Source organism: Erpetoichthys calabaricus, chromosome 14 (assembly GCF_900747795.2).
Source record: "Erpetoichthys calabaricus chromosome 14, fErpCal1.3, whole genome shotgun sequence".
NCBI lineage: Eukaryota > Metazoa > Chordata > Cladistia > Polypteriformes > Polypteridae > Erpetoichthys > Erpetoichthys calabaricus.
The window spans coordinates 10,314,575-10,340,925 of NC_041407.2; the positions used below are offsets into that span (position 1 = coordinate 10,314,575).

The 26,351-nt window shown below is 43.5% G+C and overlaps 1 protein-coding gene across 1 annotated transcript in view; it reads left to right on the forward strand.

Moving 5' to 3' along the window:
- The window catches only part of uts2r2 (urotensin-2 receptor 2), a 132,358-nt gene that overhangs the window by 76,817 nt on the left and 29,190 nt on the right, over window positions 1-26,351 (forward strand). Inside the window, exon 8 of the mRNA XM_028819779.2 lies at window positions 5,574-5,697. Coding sequence (XP_028675612.2) covers window positions 5,574-5,697 — 124 coding nt within the window. The remainder of the gene's footprint in view (window positions 1-5,573; window positions 5,698-26,351) is intronic.

Below are 26,351 nucleotides of genomic sequence, written 5' to 3' on the forward strand. Positions count from 1 at the left end.
AGTCGGCTTCCTAGCCAGTAGTTCTGTGGTTAAATGACGACGTGTGTGTTGCCTTCCTTCAATCAACATGGAAAATACTTTAGCATATTAGATACAGAGGAGTCGGAAGTTTCGGAAACTAAGGAGTTGGAGTTGAAGGATTTATCACCTGGTTGTGACATTACAGGTCGCTAAACTAGACTGGTGACTGAATGGTGGCACTTGTCAGATGTACTGGGTTCTCATCAGTTTGTTTTTCTTAATTCAGTTAAGATTCAAAGGGCAGAGTCGAGCACAAGACAGGGACTGGTTGGAACGTAAAGATGTCAAAGTGTTCATCTTACATGTGAAATAAACGTCTGTTTGTATCGAAACAAAACTTTACCTCATTAAATGAGCCCATCGGACCCCCGTGCTCCACGTTAGGTTTTTTTTTTTTAACTCTCTCCAAAGCTTGTGCTCTTGTAAGTTTTCACACTTCAGTTCGGAAAGCCGCCTCTGTTCGTCATCCCCTCAGTCTGTGTTAGAAATAACCACTTAGATGTCAAAGCTTCACTCTTGTGTGTCGGCACAAAAGAAAATGTTTGTGTGTGTCATCTTCCACCGCAGGCTTCTCAGCTGGCTAAATGGGGGCCCCACCGAGGACCACCAGGTGTGCCACTCGAGCCGCTAGTTGGAGGCAAACTTTGACGAAACGTAAACCAGGAGGCAGAATGAAAGGCCTTTTAGGAAGAAGTCACCTGATTTTCAACAAAGCTGTTTCTTGGAATTGTGCAGTGAGTGGGGACTCTGGTTAGTTGCACAAATTGTTTGAATTGACTGCAGGATATGAATTTTTACTTTTTATTCAGTCTTTAAACAAACGTGAAGAGAAGATAAGCAGCCGACTGAGGTGTGGGATATCAAGCTTCTGCTTTCCCTCAGATTTGTAAAAATAAATAAAATCGTAAAAGCAGCTGTTTCTGCACTCCATCAGTGGGGTCTCTCAGGGGGGTTCTGCCCTTCAACTGTTACTTCTCTGATTTATATTAATTGGCAGTAGGTGTTAGTGAAAGAGAAGGAATGGCAGTCCTTGAGGGGCGGCAAAAACTGTTTAGAAAATCTTGAGAAGTGGGCAAACCCACAGAAAGTGCAGTTTAATGTAGAAAAGGAACATCAGTAATAAATACAAGATGGGAGACGCCTCTGGAAAGGATTCAGGCATCTTGCATCACCCCAGTCCCAAAGGTTTCACGTCCTAGTGAGCTGAATGACTTCCGGCCTGTTGCTCTGACATCACATGTGATGAAGACCATGGAGAGGCTGCTGTTTCACCACCTGAGACCACAGGTCCGCCACACCCTCGACCCTCTGCAGTTTGCATATCAGGAGAAGGTGGGAGCGGAGGATGCCATCATCTATATGCTACACCGATCACTCTCCCACTTGGACAGAGGCAGTGGTGCTGTAAGAATTATGTTTCTAGACTTCTCTAGCGCCTTCAACACAATCCAACCTCTGCTCCTTAGTGACAAGCTGACAGAGATGGGAGTAGATTCATACCTGGTGGCATGGATCGTGGACTATCTTAAAGACAGACCTCAGTATGTGCGTCTTGGGAACTGCAGGTCTGACATTGTGGTCAGCAACAGAGGAGCGACGCAGGGGACTGTACTTTCTCCGGTCCTGTTCAGCCTATATACATCGGACTTCCAATACAACTCGGAGTCCTGCCACGTGCAAAAGTTCGCTGACGATACTGCTATCGTGGGCTGCATCAGGAGTGGGCAGGAGGAGGAGTATAGAAACCTCATCAAGGACTTTGTTAAATGGTGAGACTCAAACCACCTACACCTGAACACCAGCAAAACCAAGGAGCTGGTGGTGGATTTTAGGAGGCCCTAACCCCTCATGGACCCCATGATCATCAGAGGTGACTGTGTGCAGAGGGTGCAGACCTATAAATATCTGGGAGTGCAGCTGGATGATAAATTAGACTGGACTGCCAATACTGATGTCTTGTGCAAGAAAGGACAGAGCCGTTATACTTCCTTAGAAGGCTGGCGTCCTTCAACATCTGCAATAAGATGCTGCAGATGTTCTATCAGACGGTTGTGGCGAGCGCCCTCTTCTACGCGGTGGTGTGCTGGGGAGGCAGCATAAAGAAGAGGGACGCCTCACGCCTGGACATACTGGTGAGGAAGGCAGGCTCTATTGTAGGCACGGAGCTGGACAGTTTGACATCCGTGGCAGAGCGACGGGCGCTGAGCAGACTCCTGTCAATCATGGAGAATCCACTGCATCCGCTAAACAGGATCATCTCCAGACAGAGGAGCAGCTTCAGCGACAGACTGCTGTCACTGTCCTGCTCCACTGACAGACTGAGGAGATCGTTCCTCCCCCAAACTATGCGACTCTTCCATTCCACCCAGGGGGGTAAACATAAACATTATACAAAGATATTGTCTGTTTTTTACCTGCATTATTATCAATCTTTAATTTAATATTGTTTTTTTGTATCAGTAAGGTGCTGCTGGAGTATGTGAATTTCCCCTTGGGATTATCCATCCATCCATCCATCCATCCATACATCCATCCTGACACGAGATCATCTAAACAACAAGCTGTTAAAACGGCAAATACAATGTATGGTTAGGCCATAAAACATGGTTGAATTGAAGTCCAGGGGCCTTGGTGCTCAGATTTTGTGCTGCACTAGTGAGGCCGTGTCTGGAGTGCTGCTGATTTGGTCACCATGCTACCCAAACGACATGGCAGCTGGGCGGAGGAGAGCAGCCAAGTGCATTCCTGGGCTCGAGGACTCGTCCTACTGTGACAGACTCGGGGGGGATTAAACCTTTGGGTGGGCATGGGGGACCTCCCTCAGCCAGGTCATTCACAACTCTCTAAGGCAGGGGTGGGCAGAGTCATTCCTTGAGGGGCCGCAGTGGCTGCAGGTTTTTGTTCCAACCCAATTACTTAATAGGGAGCACTTATGGCTCAAGTGACACTTTCTGCTTCATTTTCGTTGTCTCGCTTGTTAAGATTTTGAACCCTTATCGCTTATGTTAGTCTTAAACAGCTGTACTCTTGGTTTTTAATTGCTCCTTATTAGCAATAACATGCAAATGACAAAAGAGAGCAGCATATCTCCATTTAGCTTGTTACCATTTACACCTCTGTGTGTATTTATCATGTACTATTAGAAGGAAAGTGAAGAGAAAAAAGTGAAGGACTGAGAATTACTCCTCCATTTTATCCTTCAGATCATTTGGATGATATCCTTAGAAAGGGGACGAAAATCTGGGATATGAGAATGAGCTGACATAGCAGAGTTAAAGCAACTAGCAAGCCATGAAATTAAATTATTGGCAAGAATTATTTTCTGTTGAAGCAACTGGGTTAGGACAAAAACTTGCAGCCTTCCAGGACTGGGATTGAGGACCCCTTCTATAAGGTATTGACAGTGTAGAAACAGCAGAATTATTTCAATTAAACAGTGAATCACACACTCGAGGACATCAGTGGAAGTAAAGAGGAAGTGCACAGAGTTGCTGGATTGTGGAATAAACGTACCAAGACGTGGAGTTGAAGGAGAAGCTTCGACAATCTTGCTGAAGTATCTGGATGAGCTAGTGGGACGACTTAGCTAAACAAATGAGCTGAAGGTCTCCTCTTGTCTGTCAAATTTCTTATGTTCTTATTTTCTGTATATTTTAAGCAAGAAGGAGTATCAGAATAGTACCGAATGAGATGTCACTACAGGCCTCGCCAGTAACCATAGATAAAAAAATCAAATAAGAGACGAGACGTTTGTTCAGACAGAAATGTCAAAGAATGAGGAGTCCATGTAACACGGCTGTCATTTGGACCCTTGACCAAAACGCCGAGCGCTACTAAAAATGTGCTGATTGTTCAAGTTTACTTTCTAACCTTGTGAAGAATGAAAATCAAAGGGAGGCCTTCTTGTTTTCCCAATTTGACAAGGCTTGTCTTTAGAGCTGTGCCACATTGGCTTAACAAAACTGAGCCAGAGGCTCTCGTCACGTCACTAACAGCAGTCTGATAATGGCCTTTACTTGTTAGTGAGGGGGTTGTGCTCTCATTTTTTAAACATGGTGCGGTGCGTCCCTGTCTAAAAAAGGCAGAGTTAGATCCTGGAGTTTTAGGCAATTTTTGCCCGATTTCCCAATTACCATTTCTGGTAAAATATTAGAATTATTTATAATCAATTGGTTGATCACCTCAACTCCAAAAATTTATTTGAGATCTACCGATCTGGCTTTAGGCGTTCTCATGGTGTTGAGACGGGCCCTCCTGAAAGTATTCAATGACGTCTCTATTATTACTGACTCAGGTGGCACTGCAGTCCTCGTCCTCCTTGACCTGCCCGCTGCCTTTGATGCTACTGACCAGGAGACACTGCTGTTGTGGCTTGAACATCTTGTTGGGCTTAAAGGGGCCGCTCTTAACTGGTTCAGGTCCTGTCTAACTGGTAGACACTTTTCATCTACTGCTCCTCTTAAATGTGGTGTTCCTCAGGGATCCATTTTGGGTCCTATCTTATTCTCTATATACCTTCACCCTATTGGAGCTGTTTTTAGAAAATTTAACATTTCTTTTCACTGCTGTGCTGATGATACTCAGGTTTTTATTCCCATCTGCAACTCTGCAATAAATCAACTGCACAACTGTCTGTCTGAACTAAGATCCTGGATGGCTAATAATTTTCTTGATCTGAATCGTAATAAAATGGAGGGGCTTATAGGGGGTCCATCAGCTAAAGCCCAAATTGGTCTTGGACTTCTCGGCTCTTTCTCTGTCTTCTGCAAACCTCAAGTCCGCAGTCTTGGTGTTACCTTTGACAGTAATCTCTCTTTTGAGAAACAGATTCATTCCGTAGTCGAGAGTTGCTTCTTTCAGCTTCGTCTTTTAGGTGAGATCAAGCCTTTTTTATCTTCTCGAGATCTTGAGAAAGCTACTCCTGCTTTTATCTTCTCTCGCCTCGATTACTGCAACTCGCTGTATTCTGGGATTAGCAAATCTCTGATACGCAGGTTACAGTTGGTCCAGAATGCTGCCGCTCGCTTTCTGGTTGGGGCAAGAAAGTCTGACTCTGTTTCTCCAACATTAGCTTCTTTACACTGGCGGCCTGTCAGTTTTCAAATCTTGTTGCTAGTTTTTACATCTTTACATGGGCTTCCTCCTGTCTACTTATCTGAACTGTGTGCTTTACACCAGCCATCCAGAGTGCAGCCGCGATCTTCTGGTCAGTTGTCTCTTGTGGTCCCTCGTACCAAATGTACAACTAAGGGGGACAGACAGGGCTTTGGCAGCGGGTGGAACTTGTCACATAAAGGAGTCGTCTACAATTCAGAACGACATTAAAGACTCGTTTCTATTCACTTGCTTTCTGTGCCCTTCAGTAATACTGATGGTTTCCTCATTGTGATTATGTAACATTACTTCTATTTATTATTGATTTTATTTCTGTTCATGTTATTTATGTTAATTGTATGTTTTCTTTTATTCTATTATTGTAAAGCACTTTGGCCACAGCATTCCTATGTTATTTTAAATGTGCTATATTAATACATTGACATTTTTCTTTTCAGGTGACCTATGGCTCCTTTGATTACACTTCCCTGCTCTACCTGTCGGACTACGGAGTCGATTTTGGAGGGGGGCGATTTGTGTTCATGGATGGATCGCACAACAGAACCATGGAACCCAGAGCAGGTTTGAGAATTTTTATTGAAGAAAGTTGGCAGTAGCCGTTCACAGTGACTCTTATCTACCAAGTCTGCATAAGTCAGTGTGCTTGTGAGCGTAAGTGAGAAGCTCTGGCCTTTGTTTTCAGGGTAAGTCGTTCAGGCCACCTCCTGTGACAAAGTGACTGCTTGTTTCATATTGTGTTTTAGCCAACTTCCATTCAGTGTCTTGATGGTCTCGATTCTGCTTGTAATGCTCCACAAAACCTTTGACTCCTATGGTATGTCAGCTAGCACCACACATGCATTTGATGTGCATTTTCGTTGCTACATCCGTACTTTATAAGGTTGTTTCTTTATGGGATTAATACGGTGTATCAAATATAAAAAAATATTCTGTACAAAAAGAATTAAAGTTATTTTAATGAAATAGTACTTAAAGTAGTGTGTAACAGTTACAGAATTCACTTGTAGACACACACAAAATAATTACTGCCTGTCATGTAAAAAATGGGGGGGGGGAATAAACTTAACACAGATGAGTGTATATCATGCAGATGGAACAACAGAAATCATTCATTGTGCAAAACTGCTACTTCACAAAATGTGTATATACGGTATGTATCGGGCTGTGCTTGCCCAGCTTGGCCCAGGAAAGTAATCAAACGTGCATAAAATAAATACAAGCAGATCGGACATTTGTGACCTCCTCATCACGCCAGAAGGACCGGTACTTTTTTATTATTATTTAGCATCGACAGCTTTTGAGCTTATTAAGTCCTTGTGAAATTGGGTGCAAGGTTTAGAGAAGCAGACGTCATTTTGCAGCAAACAAACAGTAATAATCATTTTAATAGCTGAGTAGTAGTACTGGAATGTTCTAGAATGTGTAAAGTGCACCGCAGTCTTAAAGTACAACTCGATTTCTGGGAGACAAATGAGGGTTGAGCAGCACACATATACACCCTGAGTATTTTCCCCCCATCATGTCAAAAGACTTTTGATACTCCCGCTCAATCACCGATGCGTCATTTGCTCGCTTTTTATTTGCCCGAGACAAAAACTGAAAACGTCATTTTAGTCTGACGTGAGATGAGTATTGAATTAAAAGGGAAAGGATTATTGATACGATCAACCGTTGGAGAGTTACTGAGCAGCAAACACAAAAAGTCCTCAGTAATTAGTGTGGTCAACATAAACCCCTCAAATTGGCATTTGTTGTGTTACACAATCATTTCAAATTCCTTTTGGAGTAAAAATCTGTTTGATTTCTTGTTGTGTTGTAGAGATACTGAGGTTAAAAGGTCCAGCGAAAATTTCAGCTTGTAGTAATCTCGTCTCAGCTGTTTTTTTTTTTTTTGTTCCTCCCCCACACTATGCGACTCTTCAATTCCACCCGGGGGGGGGGTAAACGTTAACATTATACAAAGTTATTGTCTGGTTTTACCTGCATTGTTATCACTCTTTAATATTGTTTATCAGTATGCTGCTGCTGGAGTATGTGAATTTCCCCTTGGGATTAATAAAGTATCTATCTATCTACAGTAATCCCTCGCTATATCGCGCTTCGACTTTCGCGGCTTCACTCTATCGCGGATTTTATATGTAAGTGTATCTAAATATATAACGCGGATTTTTCACTGCTTCGCGGGTTTCTGCGGACAATGGGTCTTTTTACTTCTGGTACTTGCTTCCTCAGTTGGTTTGCCCAGTTGATTTCATACAAGAGATGCTATTGGCAGATGGCTGAGAAGCTACCCAATCAGAGCACGCAGTTAAGTTCCTGTGTGCTGCTGATTGGCTCACCGACGGAGTGCTGCATTAACCAGGAAGTCTCATCTCACTCATTCAGCATTAACGTGCTCCTGCTTCAGGGGCCGTGTCCAAGCGCCAACAGAAGATGCAGATGATTGCAGAAAAGGTAAAAGTTTTGGATATGTTGAAGGAAGGGAACAGCTACACTGCTGCAGGACACCATTACAGCATCAATGAGTCCACAATTCTTTTTATTTAAAAAGGAGGAAAAGCATATAAGTGTCCTTTAACCAGGGCGCAAAACGAGTTGCAAGTGGACGTGATAAGGCAGTAGTCTGGATGGAATCTGCTTTAGGGATTTGGATTGAAGACTGCTGGAAGAAGAACAACGGCGGTGCTACACAGTCCCCTGAAGAGGCTCCTTTAGAAGAGCTGTAACGCTATCCTTTGTTGTGCAGTAAAATGAAACTCATCGTTATCGGACAAGTCGTCGTGTCATTGTTGGTGAGTAACCATAATTAATTATCTACGTACAGTACTTATTACATGTACATAGTGTAGTGTCACTGTATACAATTTTTCTTGTATTGTACGTATTTATTGCTGGTGGCCTGTCTGTCATAATGGCTGTAACATATGTGATATCGGAGACGCTCGATATCTTTAAAATAATATTTAGGTTTTACTGTATATAAACTGTGTTTACATACATAATTTCAACGAATCTTACCTAATATCTAAGAGAATACAAAGGGTTTATGCTGTATAACTGTGCGTGAAATGTTTATAAGAGTGTGGGAGAGTTTATAAGGGCTTAAAATATATAAAGATAACCATATGAACATACGGTTTCTACTTCGCGGATTTTCAACTTTCGCGGGGGGGTTCTGGAATGCAACCCCCGCAATGGAGGAGGGATTACTCTATCTATCTATCTATCTATCTATCTATCAATCATCTTTTCTTTTAGATATTTATACATAGAAAACCCCACATTTTTTTGCCAACATTCAGCTTTAAACTATATCGGACATAATTGGCAACGTTTGTAGAAATAGGGACGGTAGATTTGGTGGGAGGCTGTAACAGATGGACAGAATTTTTTTATTATATTTGAAGCAAGTAACATTGCATACAATCAAGTCAAACTTGTACAAGAAATGACTTTAAGGTCAAATTAGAAAAAAGAAGTAAAGGGGGAAAAAAATCAGAAAGTTAAAAGAAAGTAAGAGCAAAAACAGACAAAACCTACCAAAGTAGAATTCAAGCCCATCTGAGAGGAACAGACATTTAATTTTAAATATACAGACACTTTTTTCAATTTTGAATGTATTAAAGTATATTTTAAATTTATTTTTCAATCTATATATATATATATATGTGTGTGTGTGTAATATATATATATATATATATATATATATATAATATATATATATATATAAAATCCAATGTCTGTCTGTCTGTCCTCTTTTCACAAGAGAACTACTTCTTGGATTTAGATTGTGTTTTTTCTATAATTTGCTTTAACATTCCAGTTGATTTTGCGACTTCTCTCATCACACTAAGTATCAGAATTCGGTTGTGGCACCGATTTATCCGAGAGCGAGGCTGTGGGCCAAGAGTGGGGGTGGGGGGGGTTTGGTGGCAGCGGCTGGCCCTCCTCACTCACACGCCAGCCTCCATTCGAGTCGCTGTACCTCTCGCCATGTGTTGGAGCGCACCCTGCCTCTGTTTAGCTAGCCGCTCCTGTTTGTTCAGCAGACATTATCATCTACAGATTGTTAAAGAGTAACGTTTGGTGTTTTCGAGACACAGAGAGATCGATCAGAGCTACGTGTGTTTTAGAGGGTAGCTGCTGATTGGCAGAGATATCACGGCCATGTGCTCTTCTCCCCACGTGGGGGATGCTCTCCTGTCACGATCAGATGCAGTGGCGACGTTTGACGTTGAAGCGTACCTACCTTTTGCTTGGCCAATATTACATTTTTTTAAATTTTGTTTTATTGATTTTTAAAGTGGGTGGAGCCGCGGGGGACAGCTAGTTTTAAATATATAGACATTCCCATTTGTCAATTTTAAATGTGTAGACATTTATCTCCTAATGAAATGCCTGGCTGTCCTGTGTGGCAGCTCGGAGCCTTTGCTGTGATGTTCAGTACGCCTGCTGCAGGGTGTCTGTTGTATGTTCTCTGATCTGCACTTTTAAAATGCAGCGTTGATATTTAATATGCTGGGCCGTGTTTAGCATTGTCCAGTATACTGTCCACATCCACATCAATGCCAAAGCATTTCCCTAAAAAGTACAAATCATTCTGAGAGCACTGGCACTCCTTAACAGATAGAATATGGAGGATGGCCACGTGTGCCCCACTTTATGTACCAAAAGCACACACAGCCTCCTCTTCCTTCACACGGGAGGTCAGCCCACTGAATGTGAAAGCCAGAACGAGGCCCATTTACTGTGCCTGCTGTCTCCGTGGTGTCGGTCGTGTTTCAGATTTCTCTTGAATGTTGGGTGAGTTTGCTGTCCAGTAAGCTGCTGTGCAGAGACGGTGGTTTGCTGCGGTGTTTGGCTCTGGCCCGGATGCCACCTCCTGTCCTTCTGTCTTGGCTCTCTTTTCATTTTTTAGATGTGCTGGTAGCACATATTTGATGGCAGCAGCTCAGTGTTATGTTTAGATGAATAAAAATGTTGAATTCTGAATACTCGCTCTGGTGTTTGTTTAACACAGTAGGATTTGTCGATTATAAGTAATAATCTTGATAACTAATTGCACAAACAATGAAAATAATATTCTATAAAACAAAAACACACAGACGTTTGTGAAGAGAAAGCTGCAACATGCTGACACCCTCCAGTGACATGAGACAGAGATGATGATGGTGCTCCTTCTACTCGTCTTCTTCTTCTTCTTCCTCCCCTGCACTGTCCTCTTTGATTTGCGTCACCTGCCTCGATGACTCCCCTCCATCTTTGCCTTTTCCTCTCTACGCCCTTCTCCCCCTTCACAGTTCTCCCACCCGGGCCTCTTCTCCATACCCTCTCTCTGTCATCTTGCCCTCCTGTCTTCTTCACGCATATGCTTGTGTTGTCAGCGTACTCATTTTCCAGCTGATCTGTACCTTACGGGCCTTTCCCTTCTCCCAACTTCCTCAGCAAGAAACCCCCCCAAGTCCACCTGCGCCATTCTCCTTTGAGTTCTTTCCAGCTTCTTTTGCTCTCTTGCCCACATCGGCCTTGTCTCTGCACTGCACATCAACGCTGGACTCCTTATGGCGATGTGGACAGTTGTGGCAAATGAAACTAAATGAGCAGATTATTGGAGGTGCATTAACATGTGCAGGGTAGTCAGCTGTCATTTTGAAGAAACCCTTTAGACAGCAGTCAACGTATAAGAAACCAAACTTAGAAAATGAATTAATAGAATGTGCCATGTAGCAGTCCTCCCCAGTGCCAGTTCTATAATTCATAATAACATACAAGAACGAGCCATTTATCCTAGCATATCTTATTAATCGCCTAACTTCTACAGAATATTGCTATGTACGACCCTACTTGGTAAATTATTTTATGTAGATTTGGTTTTGAGGAAAAGCTTTCTTACATTTGTACAAGATGGTGCCTAGGTGATTGCTCTTAGTAAAATAAACTTTACTGTGTATCCTCTCAGCTATTTTCACTTCACATTTCCCCTCTTGTGAACATTGGATGTTTAATCCCTGATGTACAGTGCATCCGGAAAGTATTCACAGCGCATCACTTTTTCCACATTTTGTTATGTTACAGCCTTATTCCAAAATGGATTAAATTCATTTTTTTCCTCAGAATTCTACACACAACACCCCATAATGACAACGTGAAAAAAGTTTACTTGAGGTTTTTGCAATTTTATTACGTACATAAGTATTCACAGCCTTTGCTCAATACTTAGTCGATGCACCTTTGGTAGCAATTCCAGCCTCAAGTCTTTTTGAATATGATGCCACAAGCTTGGCACACCTATCCTTGGCCAGTGTCGCCCATTCCTCTTTGCAGCACCTCTCAAGCTCCATCAGGTTGGATGGGAAGCGTCGGTGCACAGCCATTTTAAGATCTCTCCAGAGATGTTCAATCGGATTCAAGTCTGGGCTCTGGCTGGGCCACTCAAGGACATTCACAGAGTTGTCCTGAAGCCACTCCTTTGATATCTCGGCTGTGTGCTTAGGGTCGTTGTCCTGCTGAAAGATGAACCGTCGCCCCAGTCTGAGGTCAAGAGCGCTCTGGAGCAGGTTTTCATCCAGGATGTCTCTGTACATTGCTGCAGTCATCTTTCCCTTTATCCTGACTAGTCTCCCAGTTCCTGCCGCTGAAAAACATCCCCACAGCATGATGCTGCCACCACCATGCTTCACTGTAGGGATGGCATTGGCCTGGTGATGACCGGTGCCTGGTTTCCTCCAAACGTGACGCCTGGCATTCACACCAAAGAGTTCAATCTTTGTCTCATCAGACCAGAGAATTTTCTTTCTCATGGTCTGAGAGTCCTTCAGGTGCCTTTTGGCAAACTCCAGGTGGGCTGCCATGTGCCTTTTACTAAGGAGTGGCTTCCGTCTGGCCACTCTACCATACAGGCCTGATTGGTGGATTGCTGCAGAGATGGTTGTCCTTCTGGAAGGTTCTCCTCTCTCCACAGAGGACCTCTGGAGCTCTGACAGAGTGACCATCGTGTTCTTGGTCACCTCCCTGACTAAGGCCCTTCTCCCTCGATCGCTTAGTTTAGATGGCCGGCCAGCTCTAGGAAGAGTCCTGGTGGTTTCAAACTTCTTCCACTTGCGGATGATGGAGGCCACTGTGCTCATTGGGACCTTCAAAGCAGTAGAAATTTTTCTGTAACCTTCCCCAGATTTGTGCCTCGAGACAATCCTGTCTCGGAGGTCTACAGACAATTCCTTTGACTTCATGCTTGGTTTGTGCTCTGACATGAACTGTCAACTGTGGGACCTTATAAAGACAGGTGTGTGCCTTTCCAAATCATGTCCAGTCAGCTGAATTTACCACAGGTGGACTCCAATGAAGCTGCAGAAACATCTCAAGGATGATCAGGATGCACCTGAGCTCAGTTTTTGAGCTTCATGGCAAAGGCTGTGAATACTTATGTACATGTGCTTTCTCAGTTTTTTTATTTTTAATTAATTTGCAAAAACCTCAAACGTTTTTCACGTTGTCATTATGGGGTGTTGTGTGTAGAATTCTGAGGAAAAAAATGAATTTAATCCATTTTGGAATAAGGCTGTAACATAACAAAATGTGGGAAAAGTGATGCGCTGTGAATACTTTCCGGATGCACTGTATACCCGACCCTCTAAGTTTGTAGATATTCAGTTTCCTGTAAATCAGATCCCGCGGCCCCACCGGTCTTCTGCACTGATCAGCTCCATCTCACACAATGAGCCCAACGTACTGTGGGTTTCTGAAGGGGTTCAGATGAGCTGTAATTGAAATCATCGGTTTAGAAGGTGAAGGAAGCGGGGCGAGGGGGCTGGACTGACGTGCTGCTTCTACTGCACATTTGAAATTGAGTCCAGGAGACTAATTGTGGGCTTTTCAGGGAATAATTAAGGATTCTGCTGATTGGGGCAGGGTGAGGCTGCGGCTCATTGAGTTGTTAACACTTAATGATGGCTCAAGTGGCCCGGGAGGTCACAGACGCGTGGAGCTCTTGGGCCTTTCTAAATGGGAGTGCGCTGCACGTGGCCTAAAGAGGACTGTGGCTGATGTGCTGCCTGCGGGAGATCTCGATGCTGACTTTTATACGATGCTATTATGCTGGCGTCATCTGTTCGAGTGTTTTCAAGATGTGAGGGCAGCTGTTGTGAATTTATTAAAAATATTTTAGACTGGCATAGTACAAGAGGCTTGTCAGTGCGTGGTGATTGTACATTATTAATACAAAAGGTGCACTGATTTACGCAAGTTCTCGGCACCCTGGAACGAGTGGCTTTAGGCCCGTCCACTTTATTACGATTTGTCTTTTTCTGTACTCATTCAGTTCTTACAGTAGAAGCAGGCTGGCTCTGTGTCCTTATCAACAGCACAGATAGTTGTGGGGTTAAAATCGATAAGCCCCCTCAGAGTCTCATCCATTGGAAAAAGTCTTTTCTTCATTTTGTTGCCTCCTGCTTACATGCTGGATACTAGCGATCAGCAAACTCTGACGGCCTTCTTTAATACTTTTGCTCCTCATTTTATTCTTAAGCCACTCCATAATAATTTTACCTGTCTTGGTTTCACAGGATTCGTGTCTTTAAATGGTTTTCAGCCTCTGCCCTTTTCTGATTAGTGGGTGTTTATTCTTCTTATTTTTAAGAACAGCACATTGTTCTCGTGGTTATAGCAACACCAGCTCAGCAACGTCTGCAGCTTATAATGCTGTGAGTTCAGCTGCTCTGTTGGTGTTGCCTTTCTGATCGCTCACAATTGTACCCCAACTCCTACACCCTTGTGCCTTCACTACAAGCAGAGCAGGCCTGAGTATAAATCAATTAGTCAGTGTTTACTTTATATATGTATATATATATATATATATATATATATATATATATATACACTAGCAAAATACCCGCACTTCACAGCGGCAAAGTACTGCCTTAAAATTTTTATTAAGAAGAAAAGTAAACATTTTTAAACTGAGGGAAAATATACCAATAATTATTTGTTAAGGATCTCTTTGTATACCACGTTGTCAGTTCGCCCCTCCGGTTGTAATATGACCAAGCTGTGTGCTGAGCTTACTCTTGAGCATGCAACGTACAGTTTGCCATGTGAAAAGCAATCTTGCCTCAAACCTTTTGTGGGGTCTGTCCCTGAGACTTATTAATTGTCATTGCGAAGCAGAGCCTTACTGGAAATCGGAGGTGTTTGAATTGAAATGGGAGATCAGAGGGTATAACGGGGATGCGAGGAATAAAAACTCTCCCCCCTGACCCACTGCCAGTAAAAATAGTTACCTCAATTAGGTTCTTTTGCAGACACGTGACCTGAAGTCTCGTGCCGTTACAAAGTTTCGGTGGCTGTACGCAAATCCACAATCGGCTTTTTTGAGCCAAACCTGTTGTTTTCGTATGAGCCGCTTTTTATTATTGGGATCGTACCTAGAAACAGAAGCTCTATTAACTTGTGGATTTGCGTGCGAATATTTAGCGACAGCGTCTCTACGAACTTGTGGATTTGCCTGCGAGTATTTAGCGACAGCGCGTCTATGAACTTGTGGATTTGCCTGCGAGTATTTAGCGACAGCGTCTCTACAAACTTGTGGATTTGCCTGCGAGTATTTAGCGACAGCGTCTCTACAAACTTGTGGATTTGCCTGCGAGTATTTAGCGACAGCGTCTCTACGAACTTGTGGATTTGCCTGCGAGTATTTAGCGACAGCGTCTCTACGAACTTGTGGATTTGCCTGCGAGTATTTAGCGGCAGCGTCTCTACGAACTTGTGGATTTGCCTGCGAGTATTTAGCGACAGCGTATCTACGAACTTGTGGATTTGCCTGCTAGTATTTAGCGACAGCGTCTCTACGAACTTGTGGATTTGCCTGAGAGTATTTAGCGGCAGCGTCTCTACGAACTTGTGGATTTGCCTGCGAGTATTTAGCGACAGCGTGTCTATGAACTTGTGGATTTGCCTGCGAGTATTTAGCAGCAGCGTGTCTATGAACTTGTGGATTTGCCTGCGAGTATTTAGCAGCAGCGTCTCTACGAACTTGTGGATTTGCCTACGAGTATTTAGCGGCAGCGTCTCTACGAACTTGTGGATTTGCCTGCGAGTATTTAGCGACAGCGTGTCTATGAACTTATGGATTTGCCTGCGAGTATTTAGCGACAGCGTGTCTATGAACTTGTGGATTTGCCTGCGAGTATTTAGCGACCGCGTGTCTATGAACTTGTGGATTTGCCTGCGAGTATTTAGCGACCGCGTGTCTATGAACTTGTGGATTTGCCTGCTAGTATTTAGCGACCGCGTGTCTATGAACTTGTGGATTTGCCTGCGAGTATTTAGCGACAGCGTGTCTATGAACTTGTGGATTTGCCTGCGAGTATTTAGCGACAGCGTATCTATGAACTTATGGATTTGCCTGCGAGTATTTAGCAACAGTGTCTCTATGAACTTGTGGATTTGCCTGCGAGTATTTAGCAACAGCGTGTCTATGAACTTACGGATTTGCCTGCTAGTATTTAGCGGCAGCGTGTCTATGAACTTGTGGATTTTTCTGTGAGTATTTGGTGGCAGCGTCACAAAGTTGTTTCCATGTAGCTGCATCAGAAAATGTACCACGACGTCTGACATGCCTCCTTTTTACTGTTTTCTCACAGCTTGGATTGCTGCTGTCATAGTCAGTTTGAGTTTCATGGTTTGTTTCTATTACGTTAGTATTTGCAGGACTTGTTGTGTTGAAGTGACATTCGGCATCTGTCAAGCGTTGTAAGCATGCAACCGTTTTCATCGATAACTTCATAAACATCAAAGTGTCCACTACTCAAATCATCACCTGTGAATCTAAGATGTTTAAGAGGCATTGGCGGTTGTCCAAAGGTGTAAAATAGGCAGGCAGCCAACTACGTGGGAGGCCGGGTGACGTAGGACGCAACCCTGCCTCACACGGGACGTATATATGTATGTAAGTAGGATTCAGTTATGACCGTTACGCGTAGAATTTCGAAATGAAACCTGCTTAACTTTTGTAAGTAAGCTGTAAGGAATGAGCCTGCCAAATTTCAGCCTTCTACCTACACGGGAAGTTGGAGAATTAGTGATGAGTGAGTCAGTGAGACAGTGAGAGCTTTGCCTTTTATTAGTGTAGTATAGATATATATACATACAGGATGAGTCAAAATTATGTTAACATTTGAATAGCGGAAACAATTTATTCACAAAACGTACTTCATATGTGCAAAATGATTTACAGGAATGTCTCAACCTGTTCACCATCATGTTCAACACACGTACCATATGTAGCACATAAATTGTCCACAAAAATTGTCTATTAGTATATACATAGCATCACCATTAGTGTTAACATAATTTTGACTTGCACTGTATGTAATATATATATATATATATATATAATATGTACTGTATGAAAGCCAAAATCTCCCAAACCATGAGGACTTGGGACTTGAAATTTGGACAGTAGGTTACCCTTGGCCCATAGGTGGTCACAAAGAAACGGTTTTAAAAATTTTGTGGTCCAAGCACGTTCTGTCTGTATGTCTGTCTGCTTTTCACGAGAGAATTACTTGGCAGATTTAGATCGGGTTGTTTTGTATAATTTCCGGTTGATTTTGCGACTTCTCTCATTGCACTAAGTACCAGAGTTTATTAGAGTGGCTATGGGCCGGGAGCAGGGGGGCGGGGCCTTCCTCACTCACGTCTTGCCACGGGTTGGAGCGCTCTGCCCAGGGGGGCGGGGCCTTCCTCATTCACTCGCCAGCCTCTGTTCGAGTTTGTCTACCTCTCGCCACATGTTGGAGTGCACCTCGCCTGCGCTTAGCTAACAATACCTGTTTGTTCAACAGACATTATCATCTACAGATTGTTAAGGAGTAACGTTTGACGTTTTTGAGAGAGAGATCAGAGCTCCAGGTGTTTTAGAGGGTAGCTCTAGAGATATCACGGCCATGTGCTTCTCTCCCCACGTGGGGAACGCTGTCCCGTCAGAGCTGAACACGATCAGATACAGACTATTGATTTTTAAAGTTTGTCCTGTTTCATGAGTCACGTCGCTGGTATTCCCTGCCTGGAGTTTGCATGTTTTCCTGGTGGGTTTCCACAGTGGGCTCCGGTTTCCTTCCAAAGATATGCAGATTTGGTGACACTAAAGTGACGCCAGTGTATTTGTGTGCTTGTGTTCACCTTGCGATGAGCTGATGCCCCGTCCAGGGATTGTTTCTGCCTCATGCCCGATGCTTTCTGGAAAGGACACATCCCTGGATTGATGGATTTAATCACTAAACATCCTTTTCAGAGACATTGCGGTAAGGTGTCATCAGAATTTAACGGGTGTTCCATGCAATTCACAACACAGCGAAGCCAAACCTATTTCTCACCGTGATACAGTATGTGACACTGCCACCTGGTGGAATCTTCCAGATTTACGTAAAGTACGCGCGCAAGTATGAACAGTGCAACGCTTGTGTAGCAGTAGCGTCCGCTGGAGTGCGCGTTGCATCGCGTGAGGTATAAACCTGGCTTAATAGATAGATAGATAGATAGATACTTTATTAATCCCAATGGGAAATAGAGGACACTGTTCACGTTTTTGAAATTCCGAAGTCTCCCATTATAAAGCATTGTGTGTCTGAAAACAGAGAAACCTCCCGTGTGACTCGAGTTCTGGATGGGTCTTACTTGAGAAGAGCGCAGATCAACTTGTATATTTTGTATATTTTCCTCTCTTACTCTTTCGACAGCCACTCCTGGCAGCAAAACCCGACTTCAATGCAAGTTAGTTGAAGGCAGGGAGAGGAACACGTGCATGCCGCTTGTATGCTGGCTCTCTGTCTCTCTCTCACACACACACACACACACACACACGCACACGGCTGCGCTATCTGCACATTATAATGTTCAAGTATTTCTCCAACATTGTCATTTATCAGCAAAGCTCCAGGCCTGCTCTCCATCACGGTCTGAACTAGCCCACGATTTAATCTTGAGACTTTGAGATTTTAACTCTTCATCGGGTGCATCTTGCAAAAATGTGATGCTTAATAAAATAAATCGCAGAACCTCCACAACTCGCCACAGGCCATCATTTTGTTCAAAATCGCTTGAATTGGAATCTCCTGTCTATGAAAGCCATTGAGCCTCCACAACTACGTGACCATGTCATGTTATTAGCACGTATTTAATATGTCATGCGCAGTAATTGCATGCTGTCATCTCTGTTGGTTTTGTGTAGGACTCGTTTGTACTAAAATACGTAATAAAAATGTGATGACTGAAACCCTTCAAAATGCTCCAACTTTGTTAACAGATGTTGCGTGTTACCCCTGTGGCACCCTGTGCTCTTCGTCTCTCTTGTTTGATCTTTTTTTGCCCCTTCCTCCCTCCCTCATGTTGTTCTGCTCTAACATTGAGCCTCAATTTAAAAAGAAGGCATTTTGAGAAAGAACGAGACATCATTTCCATTCGTATAGTGCATGCTGGCCACGGCAGGTTTCATTAAGATAACAGGAGTTGGCTTTGTTTTCAAAGGTCTCTAAGCTGTTCAGTGTTTAATTCTATTTTATTATTCTACCACACTTGATATTCAGTGCTTTTAGAACATTAGTATTCCTGTCAGCAACTCCCACACACGCTAACTCATTTTTGCAGTTAGTGACAATCTGCGTCTTTTGTGTTTGTTGTTTGCCGAGTTACGTGTTTTAACTTCCCGTGTTTTTGGTTTCCTTTGAGCTTCAAGACAACGCTACAGAAGAGCTCACCAGAGGTGTTAGTCTGTCTGCTTGTCCTTGTCCATCATCCAGTTGCATATCCTTCTCACATACGGAGTGTGCTAAAGCAAATCTGATAGTTCAGGTCACAGTGCTGGTGCAGAAGTACCTACACGTCTCTCACTGAGGGCCTTTTCAGTTGTATTTGACTGTTAGTGCTAATCTAAAACTCTAAATAGGCTCAGTAGCAGAGACTGGGGGTCTCTGCTTGAATTTGCCATAAGATGCACTGGGGTCCTGCCTAGGGCTGATACCCACCCTAACCCCCCCCCAATGTTCTCAAAGCTACCAGCACAGACATGGGCTCTCCATGGCCCTCGAATGGATAAGCTGGTTAAACAGATTTGGGACGTGAGAGTCAATCGGCTTTGCACCCTCGGAGCCAAGTTACCCAAACTCTTCTCTAACATTTCAGTAATTGAGATAAGCACTATATAAATGTAATGAATTATTATTATTATTATTTACCGCTCTGATGCTGAGCTTTCCGACCTATCATTACGATAGCAGTTGACGAGAAGAATTCATCATTAATTGCAGAACGACGGTATCTGAGGGTTCCTGTGGAGCGCCTCTTTCTTTCTTTCTCTTGGCTCAAACACTAATCAGCACATCGTCCTCTCATAACAGGCTCCAGTTTCGAGTTTGGTATTTTCTCCGTCCAGCCGTTTCAGCTCTAGACCCTCCTCGAGAAACTGTGACACACACCCATCGTCGAGATATCGATGTTTTCGGTACTGGGGACCCTAAAACATTGAAAACCGGAGATCGAAATTTTTGACTGTCCTCCCCCATAGACGATAAGTTATGGTGGAGTTGGGGGGCACAAAGCAAAAATGAGGAAATTGTACTTTCTGTTTTGTGTTTTTGGGCGGTCCGAGGAATAAATAAGCCGTCTGTGTGTCCAAAGTGTCGCTTTGGATTGTTGTTTTGTGGCATGGGCTCTGCTCTTTTGTGTGGTGTGACCTGATCTTGAGCTGGCCTTGAGCACAATTAATGCTTTGGGGGTCAATGGGCAGTGTGTAAAGTAAAATAAAAATATATATTATAGCAAAACGGTTGAGGATGCAGGGGACAGAAATGTAGAAAACGTAACAAATGTACGCCCACTGTGGACATTCCTATTCAGGGCTTGGTGTCTGCTGGCTCACTTATGTGCAGTGTGGCAGACAACCAGGGACCTTGCCCCACCGGGACACCTCGAGAAGGGAAGGACCAGGAGAGGGGTCGTATCTCCCCTGGCACGCAAGAGGGCGGTGCCCCTGGATAGCATCCGGATACAGAGCTGGATTTGACCCTGTGGAGGTCCGTGGCCACTGGCAGGGGGTGCCTGGATGGTTCCCGAGCCATGGACTGCCACATCAGGGAGCACCTGGAGCCCATCCGGGTGTGCCATAAAAGGGGCCGCCGCACTCCATTCAGGGTGCCGGATGTCGAGTGGTAGTGGACAGAGCTTGCGGGAGAGGAGTGGAGGCGGCAGAAGGAAGCACTGAGTTATTGTAAGTCTTTGAGCCGTGTGAGTTATCGTGGCTGTGTTGTGCAGAACTAAAATAAAAGCGCGTCTTTTGGACATCTGGCTGTCTCGGTGTGTGCCCCGTGTCACAACAGTAAATGATCACGTCCTCGGCCTCCTCCGTCTCCTCTTCCTAGTAGTCAAGCTGTTGCCAACACTTGTCTTCCTAGCTCTAAACTCAGGGGTCCGCTGCTTTTTAAAGCTTGGGCAACTAACTGTGAAGGCCCAGAGATCACCTCTGAGTTCGGGAATGGCCCGTGCACAGACCCGCCACAGATGCCAGTTTGACTGTCACAGTGAAAACAGACCACTTTGTGCCTGCCACCCATGTGAACTCGGTGTTCTTGAGCAAAGCACACCATAAAAGTGGAATCTTTTCCCTCTTCTGAGTTACCTGGCGTGAAACAGACGACTCTTTGTACACTCCAGCAGGGCGATAAACTCGGCCGAGTCTACCAAAGTAGATCTTGCACAATTCGTAGGATCGTTTGAACTTTGTGACGGTAATCCTTGAGTGAGATTCAGATGCTTGTGGTTCTACTTGTGTAAATTATTTTTATGAAAAATGCTAATGGCTAATAAGAAAAAAAAAATAGCTAACTATAAGTGAAATATGGTGTGCTGTGATGCTGGGCCGATTTTTCATTCCCACTGTCCTCTGTGGTCCGTGTACTTTTTGGTATTTGAAATTTCATTTTAGAAACAAAAACGAAAATACGAAAAATGAAAGGAATTTTCAGATTTTGATTTTTGATTAAAGAATAAAATAAGGGAAAATAAGGTATTTTTTAATTCAGTGGTAACAAATAGTCATAAACTTAAAATTACACATAATTTTCTGGATTTATTTGTGATTCAAATAATGAAAGTGTAATAGCTCAAAAACAATAAAACAGACACATTTTCATTGTCTGAAACCGGAGTTACTTCTTCTTCTGCACGATTTTTAACAACACGTGTGAACAGTCCTCCTCACAGCACATCGACCGACGGCCTTGAAGTTACACTGCATGGCATCAGCAGAGGATGGACCATTGCGTTGTTCTTCAGAACAGTAAAAGAGTGACACTCCGGGACGAGGACATGACTGCAGAAAAACTGAGTCGCATCTTCCAGGTAAAAATACAATCTTTGCAAACTTTGCTTCATTGATGTGGCAGTTCTTTTGTGAACGTTATTGTTATTACTTACTGTGAAACAGCTAACATTTGGTGATTTCATTTACTAACACTAAGTCTGGCAATTTTTATAGTGCTAGCATTTTGAATGTGTGTAAATGTGTGAATGGTTGCTCGTTGACAAGTGTAACACGTTAAGAAAACTTTCTGTAAATCACGTTGCTCTCCTAACGTCTTACATTTGTGCGCACTGTTAATACTCGAAACGTTTACTGTATAGTAGCCGGTAAAAGTCAATGAGCAATCATTGAAAATGCTAGCACTATAAAAATTGCCAGACTTAGTGTTAGTAAATGAAATCACCAAATTTTAGCTGTTTCACAGTAAGTAATAACAGTAACATTCATAAAAGAACTGCCACATCAATGAAGCAAAGTTTGCAAAGATTGTATTTTTACCTGGAAGATGCGACTCAGTTTTTCTGCAGTTATGTCCTCGTCCAGGAGTGTCACTCTTTTACTGTTCCGAAAAACAACGTAATGATCTATCCTCTGCTGATGCCATGCAGTGTACCTTCAAGGCCGTCGGTCGATGTGTTGTGAGGAGGAGGACTGTTCATACGTGTCGTCAAAAATCGCGCAGAAGAAGAAGCACCTCTGGTTTCAGACAACGAAATTGCGTCTGTTTTGTTGTTTTTGAGCTATAACACTTTCATTATTTGAATCACAAATAAATCGAGAAAAGTATATGTAATTTTAAGTTTATCACTGCTATTTGTTACCACAGAATTAAAAAATACCTTATTTTCCCTCATTTCATTGTTTGAAAAAAATCAAAATCTGAATATTCCTTTCATTTTCGTTTTTCCGTTTTTGCTTCTAAAATGAAATTTCAAATACCAAAAAGTACACGGACCCTCTGTGGACCTCGTGCTTGTTTTTTGGCAGTTTATGAGGTAACCCGTAAGTGGCGTCGGTCTATCGATCACTCGTTTTTAGTGATCACCAGGCCAACCCATGTCTCCTGTCCACTAAAGGACTGCCAGTTGCCCACACTTGTGCTGATGGGCCTCCTTTCTGGCATCTAACAGCTTGAGAGACTTTTATTTCCTCCTCCATTGCTCCCACCATCCATCCATCTATTATCCAACCCACTGTATCCTAACTACAGGGTCACGGGGGTCTCCTGGAGCCAATACAGGGCGCAAGGCAGGAAACAAACCCCGGGCAGGACGCCAGCCCACCGCAGTGCTCCCACTATCTCCATCCAGGTGTTTTGGTGGTTTTAGGTCCTTGGCAATGCCGATGCCATTCCTACATTGTATGCATTGGCTCACAGGTGCAACAGCTATGAGCAGAAAAGAAAACTGGACGATGAACGAGGGCCGGCAATTATTTTTTTAGCTGCGTATCTTAATCTGTTCGTTGTGATTTAGTGACAGTTGTGGTTCACCACAAAACACTTTGTGAATCCCCGGTGCCGTGTTCTAAGCGAGCAGCACTCCGAGTGTCCTGCTGATGACTAAACAGCTCTTTCCAAAAAAATAAATATTTTAGCAGTGGTGAGGATGCAGTCCAGCATTCGTCTTTTAACTTTTTTACTCCCTGCTACCCCGCTACCGGAAACTTGTTAAGTAATCTAAATATTTTCTTCTTTTGTTCGCTTCAAGGTTGTCATTCATTTTTCGGCTAGGATGTAATTTATTGTGCTGAAAGGCTTGTCACTGCTGCATTGTGCCCTTGTGGTCCTTCATTCATTTTCTTTAATGGAATTTTGCCGCTGACTTGATTTCTGCCGACTTTGAATGAGTTGTAGAGCTCAACTGTTTTGTCCTCTTGCGTTTCGTTTTATTGTCCTCCTGGCTGTTACGCCCGATCTTTCTTTTCTTTGGCTTTTCAAATAAGATTTCTGTTTGAATTTATTTCATTGCTACCAGACACTTGTGCAAAGTTGTTTTTCTTTTTTTTACAAAGCAAATGATATCCAAAGTGTTGTTAACAAGGCCTTCCCACCATCCGCACCATTCAAGCAGCTTATCAGGAGTAAAGGAGCGTCAGGAGTCCCTGATGGAAAAGAAAAGCAAGCAAGGTGGCCAGTTTACACTTTATCAGCTGCAGGCGGCTTTGCTGCGCGATTCTGTTAGTGTTCATTTCGCATGGTGTTTTTCACAATGAGCACTCTTAGGCCGGATTTATACTTCACGCAACACGACGCCTGCTCCAGCGGACGCTACTGCTACACAAGCGTTGCACTGGTGTATACTTGCGCGTGTACTTTGTGTAAATCTGGAAGATTCCACCAGGTGGCAGTGCAAGATATCACCACGGTGAGAACAGGTTCGGCTTCGCTGTGCTGTGAATTGCCCAAAACATCCATTGAATTCCGATGACATCTTACCACAATATCTCTGAACAGGATGTTTAATAATTAAATCCATCAATCCGGGGATGTGCCCAGTCCAGCTAGCATTGGGCACGAGGCAGAAACAAAATCCCTGGACGGGGCATCAGCTCATCCATCCATCCATTTTACAACCCGCTGAATCTGAACACAGGGTTACGGGGGTCTGCTGGAGCCAATCCCAGCCAACACAGGGCACAAGGCAGGAACCAGTCCCCCACCCCACCGCAGGCATCAGCTCATCGCAAGGTGAATACAAGCAGACACATACAGTACACTGGCGTCACTTTAGCGTCACCAAACCTGCATATCTTTGGAAGGAAACCCAGCAGGAAAACATGCAAACTCCAGGCAGGGAATACCAGTGACGTGACTCGTGAAACAGGACAAACTTTAAAATTAATAGACTGTTTCTGATCGTGTTCAGCTCTGACGGGAGAGCGTTTTCTCGCGTGGGGAGAGAAGCACATGGCCGTGATATCTCTGACAATCGGCAGCTACCCTCTAAAACACATGCAGCTCTGATCTGCAGGGAATACAAGTGAGGTGACTCCCTGCGAGACAGCAGCGCTACCGCTCCGCCCCCATATGTGTAATTATTAACAGTATTCATTATTTAAACGAAGTTAACGATTTATCTGTAAAATGTAACATACGTACTTTAATACATTTCATCATGAAAGTGATATCAAGTATAAATCTAAGGATTCTAAATGTGCAGAGAGTTGGAATATCGTAAATTTAACGTGTCGTGTGTGGTGATCTGTTGCTGCTTGCCGCTGCTGTCAGGTCAGGAGGAAGCCACAGAAACACATAGTGATTAATAACTGGGTTGGTTTTAAGGTGACATTTATGACGGTCTACTTTAACGATAAAGTAAACTACGAGGTTCAAGTGGACATTTCGAGATCAAAGCAGAAATTTCCACTTTAATCATAAAATACACCTTGTCACTATGTCCTTAATTGTTTTCTCTGTGGCTCAAATACAGAGCTGAACATTCTGTTGCTGTTGTGAAGTTGCCACAAAAAAGATGGCACAGAAGATGGTATGTGAGACTTGTCGTTACGATGGGGAATATGCGACGCTTGAATATAAAAGCACCACGAATGCATTTGTATGTTGGCATTTTGCTTCACCACATTGAACCGTTCATCAGACATTTAAGCGCACACATCGATCTCGTAGGATCTGCCGAGCGGCTTTCTGTCTCATATAGACAGTGAACTGAGACTCTGACGTCACATTCCGACTTTTATCACACTGCGTACCCTGACTTTTTGTTGGTACTGCAACTCGCGCGCGTCGTGTTAATTGCCGAGGACCTGCTCAGAGGACGCGTCAAATGAACGCTGGGAACGTGTGGCAGCCATGATGCGTATGTGTTCTGAGCGTGACGTATAAACAGGCCCTAAGAGGTTAAAAATCCAGCAAGATCAAAAGCCTGAGGGTCACATTTTGTTTAGTTGTTTATTTGTATTTTAAGGATACTCGTGATGCCAAGGTTGGCCATTTGTAGCGTAGTCATTAAAGTTGAACTGCACGGAGTTCAAACAAATGAAATGAATACATTTAATGATGTCCTTTATTTGTGTGTGTGTGTGTCTTACGAATCCCCTCGAACAGCAGCCCAGTGGTGCGACTAGAAGGTTAAGACGTTAAGTCAGAAAGTACAAGACGTCCCGTTGTGGCCTGCGTTGGTCACTTAACTTGCTCGTGCTTGAGTTGTAAAATATTTATATTTGTCTTTGGATCCAAGGAAGTGTTTTAGACTTCTGCTCTACCTCTGAACTTGCACACTTTCTCTGGATCGTGTTCACTAATAAAAGGTGTTTGATGAGTTGCACTCTGTGTGTTTGTTTTCTGGTGTCGATTACCATGAGACAGTTTTCCACACGACTCGGTGTGGTTGACTGTCTGTCAGTGTGACTTCCAGGTAGGTCATGTGACACAAAGAGGTCAAGCAGATCCAGAGCACCTCTTTTTAAGGAAATCTGGGTGGTCAGTCTGCACAAAATGTCTGAGGAAGACTGTGGCAAGTGAGAGACACTCGTACAACACTTGAAGATGTTGAGAGGCAAATGTCGTTTGGGCAGCTAGACTGAGCGTTTGGTCCTTTACAAGCGCCTCTCTGTGTCTGCTTCGGTTCGGCAGTCCGGAGCGAGCTGTTTAAGACCGTCTTGTACCTCGGCTCTTTGTAATCTGATCAGGTTGCTACCTCCGCTGAAACCAATTTTAAAGGACTTCACAAGCAAATTGTTACTTTACTGCCTGTGAATTACCCTATGGTTAAAGATAATTGCACATTATTTGTCATGCTGAATCGGAAAAGGCACATCTCGAGTCTTCCATTATTCGTCTGTCCAAAAATTGAAACTGAACAGCATTAGTAAAGTGGCGATATACAGAAAATGGGGTCCTAGC